This window comes from Ornithorhynchus anatinus, chromosome 3 (genome assembly GCF_004115215.2).
Source record: "Ornithorhynchus anatinus isolate Pmale09 chromosome 3, mOrnAna1.pri.v4, whole genome shotgun sequence".
Taxonomy (NCBI): Eukaryota; Metazoa; Chordata; class Mammalia; order Monotremata; family Ornithorhynchidae; genus Ornithorhynchus; species Ornithorhynchus anatinus.
In genome coordinates, this window is record NC_041730.1 from 33,656,049 (window position 1) to 33,678,052 (window position 22,004).

General features: G+C 44.0%; 1 protein-coding gene across 2 annotated transcripts in view; it reads right to left on the reverse strand.

Moving 5' to 3' along the window:
* Positions 1 to 21,156, reverse strand: part of TPCN2 (two pore segment channel 2) — a 55,715-nt gene extending 34,559 nt beyond the window's left edge. Inside the window, exons 1-5 of one of the 2 annotated variants that reach the window (XM_029060224.2) lie at positions 20,953 to 21,156; positions 7,210 to 7,271; positions 5,020 to 5,096; positions 3,558 to 3,735; positions 251 to 367 (exon numbers count right to left, since the gene is read on the reverse strand). In XM_029060224.2, the coding sequence (XP_028916057.1) occupies positions 251 to 367; positions 3,558 to 3,735; positions 5,020 to 5,096; positions 7,210 to 7,271; positions 20,953 to 21,103 (585 nt within the window). In that variant the 5' untranslated portion in view covers positions 21,104 to 21,156. Of the gene's footprint in view, positions 1 to 250; positions 368 to 3,557; positions 3,736 to 5,019; positions 5,097 to 7,209; positions 7,272 to 20,952 lie in introns of those variants that run through there. The other variant, XM_029060225.1, reaches the window with a different exon arrangement.
* Positions 21,157 to 22,004: the final 848 nt, after the last annotated feature.

Here is a 22,004-nt window from a genome sequence, read left to right on the forward strand (position 1 = left end):
TGGTTCAGTTAAGATATGTTAAGGCATAAACCATTGGCTCTATGATAGATCTCATTACCAGTACTGATTATTATAACAGTTACATCATGTTTAAATGATTCCAGATTCTCAATTATTTTCTCTAATAAGGAGTTTAACTAATTTTCCTTTACCCTTTTTCACAAAACACACACAAATACATGCACACACAAGTTCCAATTGCAGCAAATTCTTTCTCAGATTTTGCTTTCTGGAGTCCTATATTCCTTACCTCCTCACAAGCATAGCTCAGGGACACAGTCCAATCAGTCAAGGAAACCACCAGGACCAGGATATAAGCCAGCAGCCATTTGGTTTTCAGAAACTCATCCCAACCTATTAAATAGCTCTGGAAAACAAAACAGACCAGGTGAAGTTGCCATGTCAAAGAGATGTATACGAATGACTGAGCTAAAGGACATTTTTTATATGGTGGGAATTGGTGTGACCTAATAGAAAAAACACAGACCTGAAAGTCAGAGTCTTGGGTCCTAATTCTGGCTTTTTTTTTTTTTAAACAGTTATCTGTTAAATGCTGACTGTGTGTCAAACACAGTTCTAAGCACTGGGATAGGTACAAATTAATTATATCGGGCACAGTTTCTGTCCCTCATGGGGCTCACTGTTTACTGTTTCTCTGTTCATTCATTCATTCAATTGTATTTACTGAGCTCTTATTCTGCGACTCAGTTCCCTCAATATAAAATGGGGATTCAATACCTGTTCTCCCTCTTACTTAGACTGTAAGCTCCATGTGAGAAAGGGAGTCTGTCTTACTCGATTAACTTGTAATTACCTCAGCTTTTGGAACAGTGTTTGACATGTAGTAAGCACTTAACTTGTCAGCTGTGTGACTTCGGGCAAGTCACTTAACTTCCCTGTGCCTCAGTTACCTCATCTGTAAAATGGGGATTAAAACTGTGAATCCCATGTGGGACAACCTGATTACCTTGTATCTCTCCCAGCACTTAGAACAGTGCTTGGCACATAGTAAGTACTTAACAAATACCGTTATTATTATTATTAATAACAAATACCATAATTATTATACTTATCTCCTTTTTAATGCATTGCTTATGTGTTAAATGATTTCTTTTTATCTGGTCTCCACCTACATTGTGAACTTTAGGACAGAGATCGTAAGCCTTACAGTTCATTTTGCTCACCACACAGCACTTAGCAAAGCAGTCAGCAGACATGGTCACTGAGTGGCTGGGTCAGTCAGGCTCAAGGAAACTGGAGGATGACTGAACAACTGAGGATTCAAGGTGGATTGATGCCCCAAATTATCCAGTTGTGCTACCTACCTGCAGCAAATCACTCAAGTAATTGCATCCTCCTTTAGTACCTTTGAGCTGAAAACATTTAATCCACAAACACTGACTGAAAAATCATTACTTCTACAATGGATTTTCTGGGATCTTATGGAATGGTAGAAAAAAAATCACTTTATCAGTAATGTTTAGAAGTAGGAGGAAACAGGAATATTAACCATCACAATGCGATGCTCCCCTACACCAAAGTAGAGTTGGCGATCAAGAGATAGAAAAGAAAATTCAGAAGAAAAGTAAAATCCTCATGCCCACTCATTCCAGTCAGTAGCTCTTATCTTTCCTGTGGCACAGAACAATCTTCTTCTACCTGCCTCACTTGCTTATTATCAGGGAAAAAGCACAGCGCATGCTAACTCCTACTATGCAAAAGCAAACAAAAAAAAACCAAACAATAAACTCCCCAGCCATTTATTCTAGATTTTTCAAGAAAAGTTTGTGTAATTTTTTTCTTACGGGTTTCAGACAAATCTGATCTGAATCTCATTTCGGGGTTTTAACAATTTTAAAACAGACAGAAGACCACAGGGTTCCTTCCTCAAACCAACTGACAGCATATTTCTCAATTCTCTCCAAACCCACCGCAATTACCAACTATTAAATAAACATCTGTGACATGTTCTCTTATCTCTATTGCACTTCTGTACTTTTTCAAGTAATTTTTTATTCATGACCCTCTTTTCTGAGATCAAGGACATTTTGAGTTCTTACTTTCATTCTACTAGCCTCACAACACTCTTGGAAAAGAACAAATTTCCAAAAGACAGTAACAAATAACATAATTCTTCTCTCCTTATCATTGGATGTTTTTATTCTCTCTCTAATGGATATTTTTATCTCTTTGTCCCTCATATGATCAAAGAAGTTTTCATTTCCTTCCTCTTCTAGGAGATTTCTCAGAGAAATAGACATTATAAGAAATGAGAGACAAGTTTGCCAAAATGTTTAATCCTCAGTTCTATTTAACAACAGCAAATCCTCTTAATTAAACTAATGTTTTAAGAAAGATGCATCCACCAGCCCACTACCCAGACTTTAACTGCAGGCTAATAAATGAATCTCAACCACATTCAAATTTGTTCAACTTGAAGGCACAACCAAGATGACTTGCCCTGCACCACCTTTTCAGAGACAAACAAGCAGTCCAAGGTGGAAGATTTGGGGGAAAAAAAAAAGGTTACCTAACAATGTTCCCTTTTGAGGCCAAGATCTTGTAATGTTGAGACATTCTGTCTAAATTTTTAACGCATTTCGTATTAAAATCACAAAGTCCCAAGTCCCTGAACAAGTCCAGAAAAAATATTTCCAAAACGGAAGCTGACTAAATTTCACAGTAAGAAGTGAAAATAGTGGCTGAAGATGAAATCTCTCCAGTCTTTCCTTCTCTACAGTTTGCTAAGGGGATATGCTGCTCCTTGACAATCAATCAAATTTACTGAGTGCTTACTGTGTATATAGCATTGTATTAAGCGCTTGGGAGAGCACCATATAATAGAGTTGGCAGTGCTGTTTCCTGCCAGGAGTTTTCAGTCTAGAGGGGAAGACAGACATTAATATAAATTACAGATATGTACATAACTGTCTGCCAGTGGCCACAGTCCAGTTGTACCAACTTTACTAATTGCTAAAGCATGAGATTACAGAGCTTTCCTCCCATATCAGCTCTCTCCCTTTCTTCAAAGGCTTACTAAAATCATATCTCCTCCAAGAAACCTTCCCTAACTAAACCTTCCTTCCCACACTCTTCACCCTTCCCTCTGCATCACCTGTATACTTCGATACTTACCACACAGAACTTATGTATCTTTGTACTCTGTTGCTTACTTTAGCTATAATTTATTTTAATGTCTGTCTTCCCCACTAGATTGTAAACTCCTTGAGGACAGCAATTGTATCTTCCAACTCCTATGTGTTGTACTCTCAATCAATCAATGGTATCTATTGAGTGATTACTGTGTACAGAGCACTGTACTAACCACACACTTGGGAGAGTCCAATGGAACAGAATTGGAAGACACAATCCCTGCCCACAAAGAGCTAGGCCTAGAGGAGGAGTTTGTGCTTAATACAGCGCTCTGCAAACAGTAGGATTCAATAAATACTATGATTGATTAACCAATACACCTAAGTTCATGTTCCTTCACACACTCTCTCTTGACCCGTCTCCTCCTCTAAGACCCCGTTGAGATGCAAGCTTTCTAATCTTACCTTCATGGAGACATCAGCTATAAATATTAGGAAGCAAAACATTTCAAAGCTTTCGGTCAAGCCACAAGGAGGTTCCCAGGGGGGCCGTCTGTAGCGTACGTCAGAAGTAACAGTCAGAGATGAGGGTGTCTCAATGAATGCCAGTGCCAAGATGAGGAAAATATTGAAACTTGATATCCTTTAAGACAAATGAAAGGCAGATTAGAATGCGGGACTTTCATCCACATTTCAAGCCAGGCAACCATAAAATTATCTTAATTTAGATTAAACTATTTCTATTGTCATTGCTTCCAACTCTGGTAATGCAGTTTTATCAAAAATTCTGAAATGAATTCACTTATCCTTTATTCCCAATTCACTTTCATAAAATTTTGCATTTTAATTCAAAATAGCAGTTACTCTTTTCACATGCAGAATACTGCTGGCTCTCCTTTAATGCAGGGGTTACATTCTTGATGAGACTCACAAAAGAGAAAATTCATGTTGTAGCAATTACGCCTCATTCAACACTTTGACACACACACACACACACACACACACACACACACAACCATTTTTTCCACCACTGCATGCATCTCATTATACCCAGAGAGATGGTCACTGTTTAAAGAACATTTTCTAATGTTGTGTTAGATTCAAAAAACATAGTGAAAACACAATACTATGGGAGAACTGGATTTGTCATCTCTGTTTTTAGTGTTCTTGTTTGCCTTTGTCTGTTGCCAACCACCTCATTCGGTCCTACGTTGTGAGCCTTTTGGGAGCCAGGGACCATGTCTATACCTCATACATTAACTGCTTTTCCAGTGCTTTGCACAGTTAGTGCTAAAAGTAAATATTATAAATGCTTCTATTATTACTATTACTAGTGTCTGTCCAGAGTCACAACTGGTCACTCCAGGAGGAGTTGTCAACCATTGGTTTAGTCTCTCCATCAGCCTCTCATCAGACCCCAGCAGGCCAAGACAGCTATTTGTCTCACCTAACAGCCATTTTCCAGGGCCCTCTCCCTTATCTTTCCCTTTCTGCAACCTCTGGCATATCACTCTGCTAAGGGGAAAAGAAGTCAGAGAATTTCCTATAGTCCTTTTTATCACATGACTGACCATTCAAGGAAGCAGCTATGTGCTCAGAAACCTGATATCATTCCAGAACAACTCTTCTGCTGGAGAAGAACCCTTGGTGCCAATTAGCTGATGAATACTGAACAGAGGGAACTATGCCTCAGTTCTTGTTAACTGAAAAAGATCCATAGGTGATGGTGTGAATGCTCCACTCAGGCTAAATCCTACCCTAACCAGCATCGAGATGGAACCAAAAGACAATCATGCAGATCAGTGATTATTCTAACCTTAATGTAACTAATCTATTCCATTGTTAATAACATTAAGATTGCCAAATTAGGGAAAGGCATATTAGAAATCTTAAATCCAACTCCATTGCTAAATTAGTAAATTCTCACCATTGGCAAATGCTTGAGTAATACCATCGATAGAGCCACAGCGAGTTAGAGTCCATGCGGTGATTAATAGAACGATACTGGAAGCAAGAAGTTAAAATAAGTGAAACAATCGCAGACACTGCATCTACTTTCACAGGACAAGCTGCTTCATAACAAAATGACAAGCTGGAATACTTTAGGCTTGATTCAATTTTGAGTCTTTTTTCAATATAATGTTGGGAGAGGCATTCAGATCTAAAGGAAAGAGATGGGAATCTGGATTCCTGGATCCCAAGCCGAACTCCACTGTTGATAGGCTAAGTGACCTTGGGTAATTTACAACCTATCGGTGTTTATATAATCCCTACCTCACAGTAAGTTGTGAGGACAAATTGAGAAAACTCTGTATCTATCCCAGCATTTAATACAGTATCTGGCACATAGTAAGCGCTTAACAAATATCATTGAAAAAAAATAGCCCTACAACATAGATCGGGTTCAATTGTTTCCTTTGCTTGAATACATGGGTAATAATATATGTTTAGAAGAAGAAACCAGCCAGTCACACACTCTTCTCTTCAGTATCTGTCAGGCTCAGATTACTCTTTCCACAGCTCAGAGACTTCATCCACAAAATGGCCATCAAGCTGGAACATGAAACTACTTGGGTTGACATCAACCCACAACTCCATCTTAAAGAGCTGTTTCTGCCCCCTTTTAAAGTTAGAGATAGTGGAAAAGGAGTTTGAATTGTTTGGAAGGTTGTATATAATAATGATGTTGGTATTTGTTAAGCGCTTACTATGTGCCGAGCACTGTTCTAAGCGCTGGGGTAGACACAGGGGAATCAGGATGTCCCACGTGGGGCTCACAGTCTTAATCCCCATTTTACAGATGAGGTAACTGAGGCACAGAGAAGTTAAGTGACTTGCCCAGTCACACAGCTGACAAGTGGCAGAGCTGGGATTCAAACTCATGACCTCTGACTCCAAAGCCCATGCTCTTTCCACTGAGCCACGCTGCTTCTCTATATCCAGACTAGGCACAATCACAAAGGGCTTTTCACCTACTAGCGAAGGATGGAAACGTCAACTTCATGTAAATGCACTAAATTCTCCTCTTACCCCAGAAAAATATGAGAATCACCATGTTTGAAAATGCAGTGAACAGCCTTGTTGGAAGCAGTGATGTCATCCCTCATTTTGAGAGACTGGGGAGGCTGACTTTTTTTCTTTAGACATTCAAATTGTAGGTGTCCAAGACACTGAAAAATAGTTCAACACCCAGCTGGACTGACCCAGGTTGTAGTGGAAAAATATCACAATCTCAGGCCTTGAGCTTGGGAGTGACAGGAACTGTTTGATCTGATTATCTTATAGCTACTGTAGCATTTAGCATATGGTAAGTTCTTAATATATACCTTGACTAACTAAATCCACATTGTACTCTAAGCAGTTTTTTACCTGTTCAGGGTAAGCAAGAAGCTTCTCAAAGTAAGTAAAGAGAATGAAGGATGGAAGAAACATAACTTCCTCTCCTCAAATCCCTCCTGGTTAACCCCAACAATAACCCAACCATATTTGTTCTTCATAATAATAATAATACTATCTTTTAAGTTCTATGTGCCAACTACTGTACTAAAGTGCAAAGGCAGATACAAGATAATCAGGTAGGATATAATCCCTCTCCCTATTTAGGAAGGCGAATAGGTATTGAATCCTCATTCTACAAGTGAAGAAACTGAGGCAGAGAGAACTTAAGTGACCTGCCTAAGGTCACACAGCAGGCCAGGTGCAGAGCTGGGAATGAGAACATAGGTCCTCTGACTTCCAGGCACCCACTCCTTCCACTAGGCCACACAAGCTCCTGCTGGAATTATTTCAGAGTCAGTTTGAATTAAACTCTTTTCTTTGGGATGAGAAAACAATCCCAAAGAAAGAGTGCTTCCACTCTGGGGCAGCAAAGCATTAGAAAACTTATAAAGGTCATGCAGAGTTGCTTATTTCAGGATTGATATGATGCATTATTAAACCTATGATGTATTAAAATAGTTGCAATATTCACTTTACAGGAACTTTAGGAATTTTAATTATTTAATTACCTATAAAATAAATAATACTCCTAAAATTTAATTTAGTTTGGTCTTGTTTCAGCATCCCAAATTAGGGAAGCAAAATAGAACACTGAAATTAAACAAACTACTTCCAATACCTGTATTGCATCTTCAATAAATACTACAGCTTGGCTGATACAGAGCTCATGTTCAGCAGTAACTGCAAAAAAGAAAAAAAAAATTGCTGTTAAATTCTCTACCTTTAGGAGCTTTGTTTTTTCACTTAAGGAAAAAGTAGAGTCTTAGTTTTAAAAATAAAATGTGAATTCTTAAGGTACAAACCAAGATTAGCCTCTAAAGATATTTGCAGACAGGATGATGAAGAGGCTAACACCCAACTTCACTTCACCCAATACTGCCACTTTCCAATAAAAGCAATCAACCCTCAGTAGAAAAATAGTCAGTTTTCCTATTGTGCCTGTGATGAACACATTTACCTAACCAAGGGAATACTGGCATTCATAATCAAATCATTTGGGCTTCAAAGATATCAAGCAAGGACCTAAGAAATATTCCTATGAAAATTTACATAACTCCGTAAATGTTACTCTCCATTTTTTCTTCAGACTCACTGATCCATTTTTTGTATCCTCATGTATTTATCTGCAGTTTATAAATGTGATATTCAAATGACTATCCCAGTCAATTTCTCAGTCACAGAATGCAAAAGACACATGAGTGTGACCATTTTTAAAGAATGATATTCATCAAGGACTTACTATGTGACTGTTCTAAGTGCTGGGGTAGATACAAGCTAGATCTGCAATCCAGGCACAGATTGCTGTTTTTGTTTGGGTTAGTATAAAGTTGCTTACACTAGTCATAATGACTGCTATATGTCAATATGAATATTGCATTTTGTTTTTTGTTTGGTTAATGTAAAGTTGTGTACACTGATAATACCAGCAGTCATTATGACCAATGTCAATACTCCATTTTGTTGTTTTTGTTTGGCTTAGTGTAAAGTTGCTTATACTAGTCATAATGACTGCTATTTGCCAATATCAATAGTCCATTAGCTGCCAGACTACACTGCCCTTTGAGAGTAATTCTGTGGGTTCAGGTTTACACTCCTTTCAACCTACATGTTGAGAGGTGTTAAGCCTAGCCAAGTCCCCAGGGTCAACAATTGGCTGCCTCAGGTCACCAGACTGGGCCACCTACTGAGTGACTGAGAACTTCCAGACAATGGTGTCTCTAGTTTCATTGGAACTTGGGAAGAAGAGGTTTTCTAGAGCCAACCCAGATGTCCTCAAAATAAAGGAAGATGGGTCCAACACAAGTAGAAAGGTTGCCCAGTGGCTGACTTGCTCTCATATGCCAGGGATCTATCCCCTCAAAAGAGCTGAATGCTAATTCAGTAAGTCATCATGCCCCCCTTGAACAGTGGGGGAATTTGAGTAGCCATGTTGGAAGGCTGTTTCTGGCATTCAAATAAAGTTCCCATTATCAAAGGCTACATCTTGGTCCTTTAGAGGAAGAAGATGCATAAAACCCCAGAGCTGAACATAGTGGGCTTCATAGATGGGAGGACTAGGTCACCTAGTGAGAGTCCAATTTTCATTAGGTGTATGACTTGGATATTATTTTGAATCTAAGGACTATTGAACTTGGGCTCATTCAAAACTTTTACCGAACTACACTATTAGATGAAGAGAAAACTAGGGATTTTTTTGCCAAGAAATGACCTCTTTGGTGAAGAAAAAATTGGCTGTGGCTTTAAGGAATGCTACAGTGTTATGTAGGTCACACTTCTTAGAGATTAGGTTCATAAGTGAAGTTCTAACCAGGCAGAACCTTCTCGCTGCACTGGTCTGTATTGAGTTTGTTATTCAAATAAGTCAGTGGCATTTTAGTGCTTACTGTTCTGGTAAGCACAACCATGTGCCAAAGCCATGATCCCTGCTGTGGGCATAGCAGGGTAGCAGAAATCAATCATGTAGGTAGAGCAGGCGCAAAAACAAGGATTATAGTGGTTAATAATATCAGTATATTGGGATGAAGTGACCAGATGACTAATTGAATATATGTATGTGTTAATGTTGAGGGTGAATGGCAAAAGCAAGGGCTTGGGAGTCAAAGGACATGGGTTCTAATCCTGACTCCACCACTTGTCTGCTGTGTGACCTTGGACAAGCACTTAACTTCTCTGTGCAAGTTACCTCATCTGCAAAATGGGGATTGAGACTTTGAGCCCCTTGTGGGACAGAGACTGTATCCAACCTGGTATCTACCCCAGTGCTTAGAACAGTGCTTGGCACATAGTGCTTAACAAATACCATTATTATGATTAATCAGGTTAGACACAGTCCACGTCCCACAAGGAGCTCACAGTCTAAATCTCCATTTTAGAGATGAGGTAACTGAGGCAGAGAAGTTAAGTGACTTGCTCAAGGTCATACAGTAGAGAAGTGGCAGAGCTGGGATTGGAACCCAGGTCTTTCTAACTCCCAGGCTGGTGCTATATCCACATGGCTACACTGCTTCTTGTGTGGTTAATACAAGCACTCTGCACACACTAAGCACTCAAATACCACTGAAGCTCAAGAAATGCCATTGATTGATTGATTGAACAGAGGTGAAATGGTTCAGAAAGGAGCCAGTTCTATAGTACTTTCCTCTTACTTAATGATACCCACTGCCAGAGGACATGCCTATACCTGTGTCCAGAGCTTGGGGTAACATTGCTCCTCCACGCCTGAAACCGCAGCTGAATAGAGCCCTCAAATGACCGAGGACTTGCTTTGAAAGTAGAAACAATCCATATGGCAAGCAGTACAAGTCTCCATGCAAAGACAAGTGCAAGTCTTTTTTTTTTAAGATTATCTTGTCAGAGAGAATATTTTAAAGCAGCTACAAATCCTAAGATGTCATGGTTCTAATACCTTAATTTAAGCACTGTACTCTCTCCCATGGTCCATGCACCCTGCATCAAAGGGGGGTACAGTTTTGTTAGTTGCAAAGAAAAATAAAGGTTAAGTTCAAGGCTATGGAAAAATTATTAAAGGATTAAGTCCCTCAATTTCCCTGCAAATTCAGATGAAAGGTCAAATAGGCAGCATATCTGGAAAAGGGACAGTTTTCATAACCCAAGTTATGAGCCTGCCATTACTAAATTGCTACTAAACTACTTAACTACTTTCCAGTCCATTAATTCAAAAACTCAGGGTTTTGAAATGAGGTTAATGTTCTAATAGTAGATGAGGTTAAATATTTTGTTTTTATGTCCACCTACAGCATGTCGGATGTCAGCTATTGCAAAACCCCACAAGAGGCTTCCAAAATCAAATGAGTTGTATATAACTGAGCTTAAAGTACAGTTCCAAGCCAGTATAAGCTAATACTCACAAAGCCATGAAATGATTTCTTAGCTCCACCAGCATAGAAAGGAGCAGAGTTGGAGCAGGAGCCCACATTATTTTCAAATTGTCATGTTCATCCTGTCAGGTTGAGACACTGGGCATGGCAAAGTCTACACCCTATTACTCCACTCTGAATTCCGGTTGTATTTTAGGGGAGCTTTTCATTCATTCATTCATTCAATAGTATTTATTGAGCGCTTACTATGTGCAGAGCACTGTACTAAGCGCTTGGAATGAACAAGTCGGCAACAGATAGAGACAGTCCCTGCCGTTTGACGGGCTTACGGTCTAATCGGGGGAGACGGACAGACAAGAACAATGGCAATAAATAGAGTCAAGGGGAAGAACAACTCGTAAAAACAATGGCAACTAAATAGAATCAAGGCGATGTACATTTCATTAACAAAATAAATAGGGTAATGAAAATATATACGGTTGAGCGGACGAGTACAGTGCTGAGGGGATGGGAAGGGAGAGGGGGAGGAGCAGAGGGAAATGGGGGGAGAAGAGGGTTAAGCTGCAGAGAGGTGAAGGGGGGTTGTAGAGGGAGTAGAGGGAGAAGAGGAGCTCAGTCTGGGAAGGCCTCTTGGAGGAGGTGAGTTTTAAGTAGGGTTTTGAAGAGGGGAAGAGAATCAGTTTGGCGGAGGTGAGGAGGGAGGGCGTTCCAGGACCGCGGGAGGACATGGCCCGGGGGTCGACGGCGGGATGGGCGAGACTGAGGGACGGTGAGGAGGTGGGCGGTGGAGGAGCGGAGCGTGCGGGGTGGGCGGTAGAAAGAGAGAAGGGAGGAGAGGTAGGAAGGGGCAAGGTGATGGAGAGCCTTGAAGCCTAGAGTGAGGAGTTTTTGTTTGGAGCGGAGGTTGATAGGCAACCACTGGAGGTGTTTAAGAAGGCGAGTGACATGCCCAGATCGTTTCTGCAGGAAGATGAGCCGGGCAGCAGAGTGAAGAATAGACCGGAGTGGGGCGAGAGAGGAGGAAGGGAGGTCAGAGAGAAGGCTGACACAGTAGTCTAGCCGGGATATAACGAGAGCCCGTAACAGTAAGGTAGCCGTTTGGGTGGAGAGGAAAGGGCGGATCTTGGCGATATTGTAGAGGTGAAACCGGCAGGTCTCGGTAATGGATAGGATGCGTGGGGTGAACGAGAGAGACGAGTCAAGGATGACACCGAGATCGCGGGCCCGAGAGAAGGGAAGGATGGTCGTGCCATCCACAGTGATAGGGAAGTCTGGAAGAGGACGGGTTTGGGAGGGAAGATGAGGAGCTCAGTCTTGCTCATGTTGAGTTTTAGGTGGCGGGCCGACATCCAGGTGGAGACGTCCTGGAGGCAGGAGGAGATGCGAGCCTGAAGGGAAGGGGAGAGGACAGGGGCGGAGATGTAGATCTGCGTGTCATCTGCATAGAGATGGTAGTCAAAGCCATGGGAGCTGGGTGCTGTGCTGTTATGGAGCCCATTTTTCTGGGCTGACTTGGCTCTAGAGGCACCCTGTTAGACATCTTCAATCCCCAGCAACAAGGACCTTATCCCTGAGCAACAAAACTTTAGCTTCTCAGCGTAAAACACGGATCCCAGGCCACCCATATCCAACCAGAGTGCTCCTTTCCTGTTCTAGTCCACCGAAGGGGACTGAATCAGTTTCTGTGTTCCCTTCTCCCTTCCCACCCCCGCCAAACATTCTTCACAGTGATTCCAGAGGGGTATCAATGGAATAGGGACCTCCCCCAAAAGTCCTCAAGAAGAGACTGGCCCCTCCATTCTCTTCCAGAGTCTTTCCTGACCTGGGAACTGTCAGTCCTAAGAATCCCACCAACCCCTCCTACTATGACAGCTGACTCCTCTGGATAACTGTGAAGGTTCCCAAAACTATCTCCTCTATTACCAGAACCATTCTTAGCTTTCCTATATATATATTTTAAAGCTACACTTCAGGTGTTAGTACAGTGCTCTGCACACAGCAAGCACTCACTAAATACACTGAATGAACAAATGAATGAGGCTCTTCTGGCCTGCATGCTACCACCTTGGCTGGCCAGTGTTTCTCTTGACTATGGAGATGGACTGCCAAAACTGACCACTCACTTCTTGCTGTAGTTTACTGGAATGAATACAGTGGGATAAGAATAAGAGCAACAAGTGCCATGTCCGCAGTATTAGAATCCTGAGAGGCTTAAAGACTTCCATTAATGGGGTCCATCTGGCTCCACAATGCTCTGGAGAACATTGATGGCCCAATGGGTTTGAAAGGCGATAATGCTTTCCTGCAAAAGCAAAAGTGGTACCAAAACATGGATGGCCAATGCTAAAGAACAGCAATTTTTGAGGATTAGTGGCAATTTCCACATTTCCAATCCTATCTGAAAAGTCTCCACTCTCTCAAATGCCATAAAGCTCCTTTCTCTGCTCCACATATTCTGTGCCTGACTTTTAAAAAATTAGCACACCACCTTAAAAACAAAACAGGGGGTTTAGGGAAACGTTAGACTTTTACAGCCAAGGCTGACCTGAAATAGAAACATTTATTTAGGCGGGAGCAGGGGGAGAGTTACACTTAGTTAAGAGGCTTAAATTTCCATGAGATGGCTTTTCTCTGAAAGCATCATGTACTTCAAAAGTGTAATTCACTGTCCAATTCATCATATTCATTACAGCACTTCAGACAGGTAATCAGTAATTAAATCATCAATAAGCAGATGGAGAGTTTCTCAAAAGAAGAGTGCCAGTATGTGGGAAGTAAACACTGTAAGCCTCTTGCTCAAGGTCATGCGAGGAAATAGTGGCAAACCCAGGATTAACATGCTCTGCCCTTTGCTCTCACATGATTGCCCATATGGATTACACTACTTGTCTGTCTGATTATTCTTCCCGGACTATATTAACAAGCACCGAATGAGCACAGACTTGCCAATCACTGTAAAGAGAAGTGATCACCAATGGTCCCTTCTGAAAGCGTTCACACTTTCCTTGAAGCTTCTCCCCTGGTAAAAAGGGTCACCATCTACCTGCAACTGTACAATAACGCTGTAACGGCCATGTCTACTCATTGTACTACAAGAGAGAGGGTGGAAAATTTTAATATGCCCATGGCACTTCTTTTCCTCCTTACAACACCTCTAATAATAATGAGTGGTATTTGTTGAGCAGTCGCTGTGTGCCAAGCATAGTACTAAATGTTGCATAGATACAAGATAAGATCCCCTCTAGACTGTGAGTTGTGGGCAGGAATGTGTCTGTGTGTTGTTATACTGTACTCTCTCAAGTGCTTAGTAAAGTGCCCCGCACACAGTAAGCACTCAATAAATAAAACTGAATACAGTCCCTGTCCTATGTAGGACTCACGGTCTAAGTAGGAGGGAGAATAAGTATTGAATCTTCATTGTATAGATAAGGAAACTGGCGCACAGAGAAGTTGAGGTTTGTCCAAGGTCATACAAAAGGCAAACGGCAGAGCTGGTATTGGAACCCAAATCCTCTGACTCTCAAGCCCATTCTCTTTCCATAAGGTCACACTGCTTTTTTATCAGAGGAGCATTAAGCTCAAATCATCTGTATTAGAACTGCCCAGAATTGAACCTGTGAAGCCTGGGGAACAGGAATACTTGGGCATGTACATGTGTAAAACCAGAACCTAGAAATAATAAAGCAACCTGACTAAATACGATCAAGGAAGCCCCTATTCATCTTGAATTTTACGGGTTTTAAGATATTCAGTCAGCTCCCCTTACATATCCTTACTTTCCTACTCCTACAAACCCAGTCAATCATATTTATTGAGCACTTACTGCGAGCAAAGCACATACTAAGCACTTAGAAGAATACAACAGTTGATATACTTGCTTCCTGCCCTCAAAGAACTTATAGTCTAGAGGGAGAGACAGACATTAAAATAAATAAATATGTACATAAGAGCTGTGGGGCTGAGGGTGGAGTAGATAACGGGGACAAGGCCAAGTGCAGGGGCGATGCAGAAGGGAGAGAGATTGGGGAAAATGAGGATTTAGTCAGGGATGATCTCTTGGAGGACATGTGATTTAAAGAAGGGGAGACTGATGGTCTGTACGTTATGAAAAGGGAGGGAATTGCAGGCCTGAGAGAGGACATGGGTGAGGTGTTGGAGGCAAGGTAGACAGGATCGAGGTACAATGAGTAGGTTGGTGTTAGAGGAGCATAGTGAGGGTGATGAGTTGTAGTAGAAAACAAACAAGGTAAAATAGGAGGGAGAGGCCCACTTGGTTCCTCTAATACCAACTAAGTCCCTTTGCCTTTTTCTTGTTTCTCACCAACAACTTGCCCACACACCCTTCCTCTTCATATCCAACAGACCATCTCCCCATCTTTAAAGTCCCACTAAAAAGCCCATCTCCAACAGGAAGCCTTCTCTCTCCAATTTCTCTACCCTATTTTCCCTCCCCTGAGACACCTATCCACTTGAATCTATAAAGTCTAAGCACTTTGAAACTGCCCTCCCCCCCACACACACACACTTTAAGGGCAGGGTCATGTCTACTTTGTCTCTCCCAAGTACTTAATACATTGCTTTCCTCCCAGTAAAGCAATAAATACCTTTGATTGACTGACTGATTGAATCTGACCTTGCTTAGCCATACTGCTTGACTTTAGTCCAAATAGCTTAACTTGGGAGGCTAGCTACCTGATTTACACAAGGTTCTTTTTAAGTTTCTTCCCAATATTGGTAGGAGATCACTTGGCTTAAAATCAAAAACCAAATTTCACCTGATTGAAGCAAAGGACATATGCAAATCTGTTTATATAATACCTCTGCAGTCCCAGGGTTGAGTGCATTTACAGTTGCAGTTTGAAGACTTTACAATTTAAACTCTTAAATTAAGACTGATTTGAGCTTTGTACTCTCTTCTGTAACAGATGATGCAGCAAACGCTCTGGAGAGCAGCGTGGCTTATTGGAAAGAGCAACCGCCTGGGGTCACAGGACCTGGGTTTTCATCCTGGCTCTGCCACTTGCCTGCTACGTGACCTTGGGCAAGGCACTTAACTTCTCTTTCCCTCGGTTTCCTCATTTTTTTTTATGGTAGAGCCCATTATTGGGCAGGGATTGTCTTTGTTGCCGAACTGTACATTCCAAGCACTTAGTACAGTGCTGTGCACATAGTAAGCGCTCAATAAATACAGTTGAACGGATGAAACACTTACTATGTGTTAGGCATTGTACTAAATAATAATAATAATAATTTTGGTATTTGTTAAGCGCTTACTATGTGCAGAGCACTGTTCTAAGCGCTGGGGTAGACACACGGGAATCAGGTTGTCCCACGTGGGGCTCACAGTCTTAATCCCCATTTTACAGATGAGGTAACTGAGGCACAGAGAAGTTAAGTGACTTGCCCACAGTCACACAACTGACAAGTGGCCGAGCCGGAATTCGAACCCATGACCTCTGACTCCAGAGCCCATGCTCTTTCTACTGACCACGCTGTTTCTCTTATATTGGTAATTGTTAAGCACTTACTATGTGCAGAGCACTGTTCTAAGTGCTGGGGTAGATACATGATAATCAGTTTGGACACAGTCCATGTCCCACATGGGGCTCACAGTCTTAATGCCTATTTTACAGATGAAGTAACTGAAGCAAAGAGACGTGAAGTGATTTGCCCAAACTCACACAGCAGACAAATTGTGGGGCAGGGATTATAGAACCCAAATCCTCTGACTCCCAGGCCTGGGCTTTATCCACTAAGCCAAGCTACTTCTCATCTGCAGAATGGGGATTCGATACCTGTTCTCCCTCCTATTTAGACTGTGAACCCCATGTGGGTCTGTGATTGGGTCCTACCTAATTAAATTGTATTTACCCCCAGCGTGGATTATTAATAATATTAATAATGTTGGTATTTGTTAAGCGCTTACTATGTGCAGAGCACTGTTCTAAGCGCTGGGGTAGACACAGGGGAAATCAGGTTGTCCCACGTGGGGCTCACAGTCTTAATCCCCATTTTACAGATGAGGTAACTGAGGCACAGAGAAGTGAAGAGCCTTGCCCACAGTCACACAACTGACAAGTGGCAGAGCCGGGATTCGAACTCATGACCTCTGACTCCAAAGCCCATGCTCTTTCCACTGAACCATGCTGCTTCTCTAATAATAGCAGCATTGGTGATTGCTGGAGGCCCTTTCTAGGTTAGATTCCTATGTATAGAGTTGTCCTTCGTGCTGGAACTTGACGTCACAGATGCTGAATTCACCTCTACGAGCATTTGCGGCAGAATAGGACAATGCGAGACCCCAGGGACGGACAGAGCTAAGACTGCTTGGGCTCCGAGTCTGGGTGTAGAGTCAGGGAAAAACAGGCACACGGGGGAAGCTCTGGCAGGGCGATGGCTGAGAAAGGCATGCAGATGGGAGAAAAGGGACTGGGGACAGGCAGAAGGGAGAAGGGGGGGACAGGCAGAAGGGAGAAAAAGGATGGGGGGCAGGCAGAAAAGAGAAAAGGGACAGGCAGATGGGAGAAAAGGGATGGAGGGTATGCAGAAGGGAAAAAAGGGACGTGGGGCATGCAGAAGGAGGGAAAGGGTCAGGGAGCATGCAAAAGGGAGGAAAGGGACAGGGACGGAGGGCAGGCAGAAGGGAGGAAAGGGATGGGGGGGCGGGCAGAAGGGAAGGAAGAGGACAGGGGCATGCAGAAGGGAGAAAAGGGACAGAGGGCAGGCAAAAGGGAGAAGAGGGACAGGGTTCCTGGAAGCAGTCACAAGGGGAGAGAAGGGGAGAGAAGCAGCGTGACTCAGTGGAAAGAGCCTGGGCTTAGGAGTCAGAGGTCATGGGTTCGAATCCTGACCGCGACTTGTCAGCTGTGTGACTGTGGGCAAATCACTTCACTTCTCTCTGCCTCAGTGACCTCATTGGTAAAAGGGGGATTAAAACTGTGAGCCCCATGTGGGACAACCTGATGACCCTGTATCTCCCCCAGCACTTAGAACAGTGCTCTGCACATAGTAAGCGCTTAACAAATACCAACGTCATCATTATTTTTAACTTCTCTCTGCCTCAGTTAGCTCATTGGTAAAATGGGCACAAAAACTGTAAACCCTACGTGGGACTACCTGATGACCCTGTATCTTCCCCAGCGCTTAGAACAGTGGTCTGCACATAGTAAGCGCTTAACAAATACCAACCTTATTATTAACTTCTCTGTGCCTCAGTTACCTCATCTGTATAATGGGGATGAAGGCTGAGCGAAGACGGATGTGCTCTGCATATAGTAAGCACAAATGTCAACATTATTAACTTCTCTGTGCCTCAGTTAGCTCATCTGTATAATGGGGACGAAGGCTGAGCGAAGCCAGATGTGCTCTGCACATAGTAAGCGCTTACCAAACACCAACATTATTATTATTATTATCAATACCACCATTATTATTATTAATTTCTCTGTGCCTCAGTTAGCTCATCCGTATAATGGGGATGAAGGCTGAGCGAGGCCAGATGTGCTCTGCACATAGTAAGCGCTTAACCAACACCAACATTATTATTATTATTATTAATACCAACATTATTAACTTCTCTGTGCCTCAGTTAGCTCATCTGTATAATGGGGATGAAGGCTGAGCGAAGCCAGATGTGCTCTGTACATAGTAAGCGCTTAATAAACACCAACATTATTATTATTCTTAATACCAACATTATTAACTTCTCTGTGCCTCAGTCAGCTCATCCGTATAATGGGGGTGAAGGCTGAGCGAAGCCAGATGTGCTCTGCACATAGTAAGCGCTTAATAGAGAAGCAGCGTGGCTCAGTGGAAAGAGCATGGGCTTTGGAGTCAGAGGTCATGAGTTCGAATCCCAGCTCTGCCACTTGTCAGCTGTGTGACTGTGGGCAAGTCACTTCACTTCTCTGGGCCTCAGTTACCTCATCTGTAAAATGGGGATTAAGATTGTGAGCCCCATGTGGGACAACCTGATTCCCCCGTGTCTCCCCCAGCGCTTAGAACAGTGCTCTGCACATAGTAAGCGCTTAACAAATACCAACATTATTATTAACCAACATCAACATTATTATTATTAATACCACCATTATTATTACTAACTTCTCTGTACCTCAGTCAGCTCCTCCGTATAATGGGGATGAAAGCTGAGCGAAGCCAGAGGTGCTCTGCACACAGCAAGCACAAACACCACCATTATTATGATTAACTTCTCTGTGCCTCACTCAGCTCATCGGTATAATGGGGATGAAGGCTGAGCGAAGCCAGAGGTGCTCTGCACAAGGTAAGCGCTTAACCAACACCAACATTATTATTATTAATACCAACATTATTATCTTCTCTGTGCCTCAGTCGGCTCATCGGTATAATGGGGATGAAGGCTGAGCGAAGCCAGAGGTGCTCTGCACACAGCAAGCACAAACACCACCATTATTATGATTAACTTCTCTGTGCCTCACTCAGCTCATCGGTATAATGGGGATGAAGGCTGAGCGAAGCCAGAGGTGCTCTGCACATAGTAAGCGCTTAACCAACACCAACATTATTATTCTTCTTAATACCAACATTATTATCTTCTCTGTGCCTCAGTCGGCTCATCGGTATAATGGGGATGAAGGCTGAGCGAAGCCAGAGGTGCTCTGCACATAGTAAGCGCTTAACCAACACCAACATTATTATTATTAATACCAACATTATTATCTTCTCTGTGCCTCAGTCGGCTCATCGGTATAATGGGGATGAAGGCTGAGCGAAGCCAGAGGTGCTCTGCACACAGCAAGCACAAACACCACCATTATTATGATTAACTTCTCTGTGCCTCACTCAGCTCATCGGTATAATGGGGATGAAGGCTGAGCGAAGCCAGAGGTGCTCTGCACAAAGTAAGCGCTTAACCAACACCAACATTATTATTCTTCTTAATACCAACATTATTATCTTCTCTGTGCCTCAGTCGGCTCATCGGTATAATGGGGATGAAGGCTGAGCGAAGCCAGAGGTGCTCTGCACATAGTAAGCGCTTAACAAATACCAACATTATTATTATTAATACCAACATTATTATCTTCTCTGTGCCTCAGTCGGCTCATCGGTATAATGGGGATGAAGGCCGAGCGAAGCCAGAGGTGCTCTGCACACAGCAAGCACAAACACCACCATTATTATGATTAACTTCTCTGTGCCTCACTCGGCTCATCGGTATAATGGGGATGAAGGCTGAGCGAAGCCAGAGGTGCTCTGCACACAGCAAGCACAAACACCCCTATTCTTCTTCTTCTTCTTCTTCATACCAACATTGTTAACTTCTCTGTGGCTCAGTCGGCTCATCGGTATAATGGGGATGAAGGCTGAGCGAAGCCAGAGGTGGTCCGCACACCGCAAGCAGAACTACAGCGTGGCTCAGTGGAAAGAGCACGGGCTTTGGAGTCAGGGCTCATGAGTTCGAATCCCAGCTCTGCCACTTGTCGGCTGTGTGACTGTGGGCGAGTCACTTCACTTCTCTGTGCCTCAGTCCCCTCATCTGTAAAATGGGGATTAAGACTGTGAGCCCCACGTGGGACAACCTGATTCCCCTATGTCTACCCCAGCGCTTAGAACAGTGCTCGGCACCTAGTAAGCGCTTAACAAATACCAAAATTATTGGAGAAGCAGCGTGGCTCAGTGGAAAGAGCATGGGCTTTGGAGTCAGAGGTCATGAGTTCGAATCCCAGCTCGGCCACTTGTCAGTTGTGTGACTGTGGGCAAGTCACTTCACTTCTCTGGGCCTCAGTTCCCTCATCTGGAAAATGGGGATGAAGACTGGGAGCCCCACGTGGGACAACCTGATTCCCCTGTGTCTACCCCAGCGCTTAGAACAGTGCTCGGCACCTAGTAAGCGCTTAACAAATACCAAAATTATTGGAGAAGCAGCGTGGCTCAGTGGAAAGAGCATGGGCTTTGGAGTCAGAGGTCATGAGTTCGAATCCCAGCTCGGCCACTTGTCAGTTGTGTGACTGTGGGCAAGTCACTTCACTTCTCTGGGCCTCAGTTCCTTCATCTGTAAAATGGGGATGAAGACTGTGAGCCCCACGTGGGACAACCTGATTTCCCCTGTGTCTCCCCCAGCGCTTAGAACAGTGCTCGGCACCTAGTAAGCGCTTAACAAATACCAAAATTATTGGAGAAGCAGCGTGGCTCAGTGGAAAGAGCATGGGCTTTGGAGTCAGAGGTCATGAGTTCGAATCCCGGCTCGGCCACTTGTCAGTTGTGTGACTGGGGGCAAGTCACTTCACTTCTCTGGGCCTCAGTTCCCTCATCTGGAAAATGGGGATGAAGACTGTGAGCCCCACGTGGGACAACCTGATTCCCCTGGGTCTCCCCCAGCGCTTAGAACAGTGCTCGGCACCTAGTAAGCGCTTAACAAATACCAACATTATCATTACCAGCATTATTAGGAGTAGTAAGGGAGGCGCTGTGGGCCGCTCGGGGGTCTCGTGCGCGCCCTGAGGGGGCCGGGGGGGGGGGGGATGGGGGGAGGGCTCGCTCACCAGGCTGGGCCTCGATGGTGTAGGAGGCGGCGGGGGCGCGGGGCTCGGCGGACGAGGAGCGGCTGCGGCCCGGGCCCGGACCCGCCCTGCCGCCGCCGCCGCCGCCGCTGGCGCTCCGCTGGCGGGCGAGCAACGGGTCGGTCTCCGCCATGGAGCCGGAGGGGCAGCGCGGCCTCCGCCGCCCCCGCCGCGCTGGGTTGCCCGCTCGGCCGCCGGCCCCGGGCCCCCTGCTGACGTCACCGGGACTCCCTCCCGCCCGCGGCCAATGAGAAGAGGGCACCCCCGTGACGTCACTGGGGGCGGGCCCTCCCCGCCGCCCGCCCCTTCCACGCAGTCATTCATTCATTCAATAGTATATAATAATAAAAAAAAAAAAAATGTTGGTATTTGTTAAGCGCTTACTCGGTGCCGAGCACTGTTCTAAGCGCTGGGGCAGACCCAGGGGAATCAGGTTGTCCCACGTGGGGCTCCCAGTCTTCAGCCCCATTTTCCAGATGAGGGAACTGAGGCCCAGAGAGGTGAAGTGACTTGCCCACAGTCACACAGCTGACAAGGGGCAGAGCTGGGGTTCGAACTCATGAGCCCTGACTCCAAAGCCCGTGCTCTTTCCACTGCGCCACGCTGCTTCTCTAATAATAATGTTGGCCTTTGTTAAGCGCTTACTAGGTGCCGAGCACTGTTCTAAGCGCTGGGGGAGACCCGGGGGGAATCAGGTTGTAATAATAATAATAATGTTGGTATTTGTTAAGCGCTTACTAGGTGCCGAGCACTGTTCTAAGCGCTGGGGGAGACACGGGGGAATCAGGTTGTAATAATAATAATAATGTTGGTATTTGTTAAGCGCTTACTAGGTGCAGAGCACTGTTCTAAGCGCTGGGGCAGACCCAGGGGAATCAGGTTGTCCCACGTGGGGCTCCCAGTCTTCAGCCCCATTTTCCAGATGAGGGAACTGAGGCCCAGAGAGGTGAAGTGACTTGCCCACAGTCACACAGCTGACAAGGGGCAGAGCTGGGATTCGAACTCATGAGCCCTGACTCCGTGCTCTTTCCACT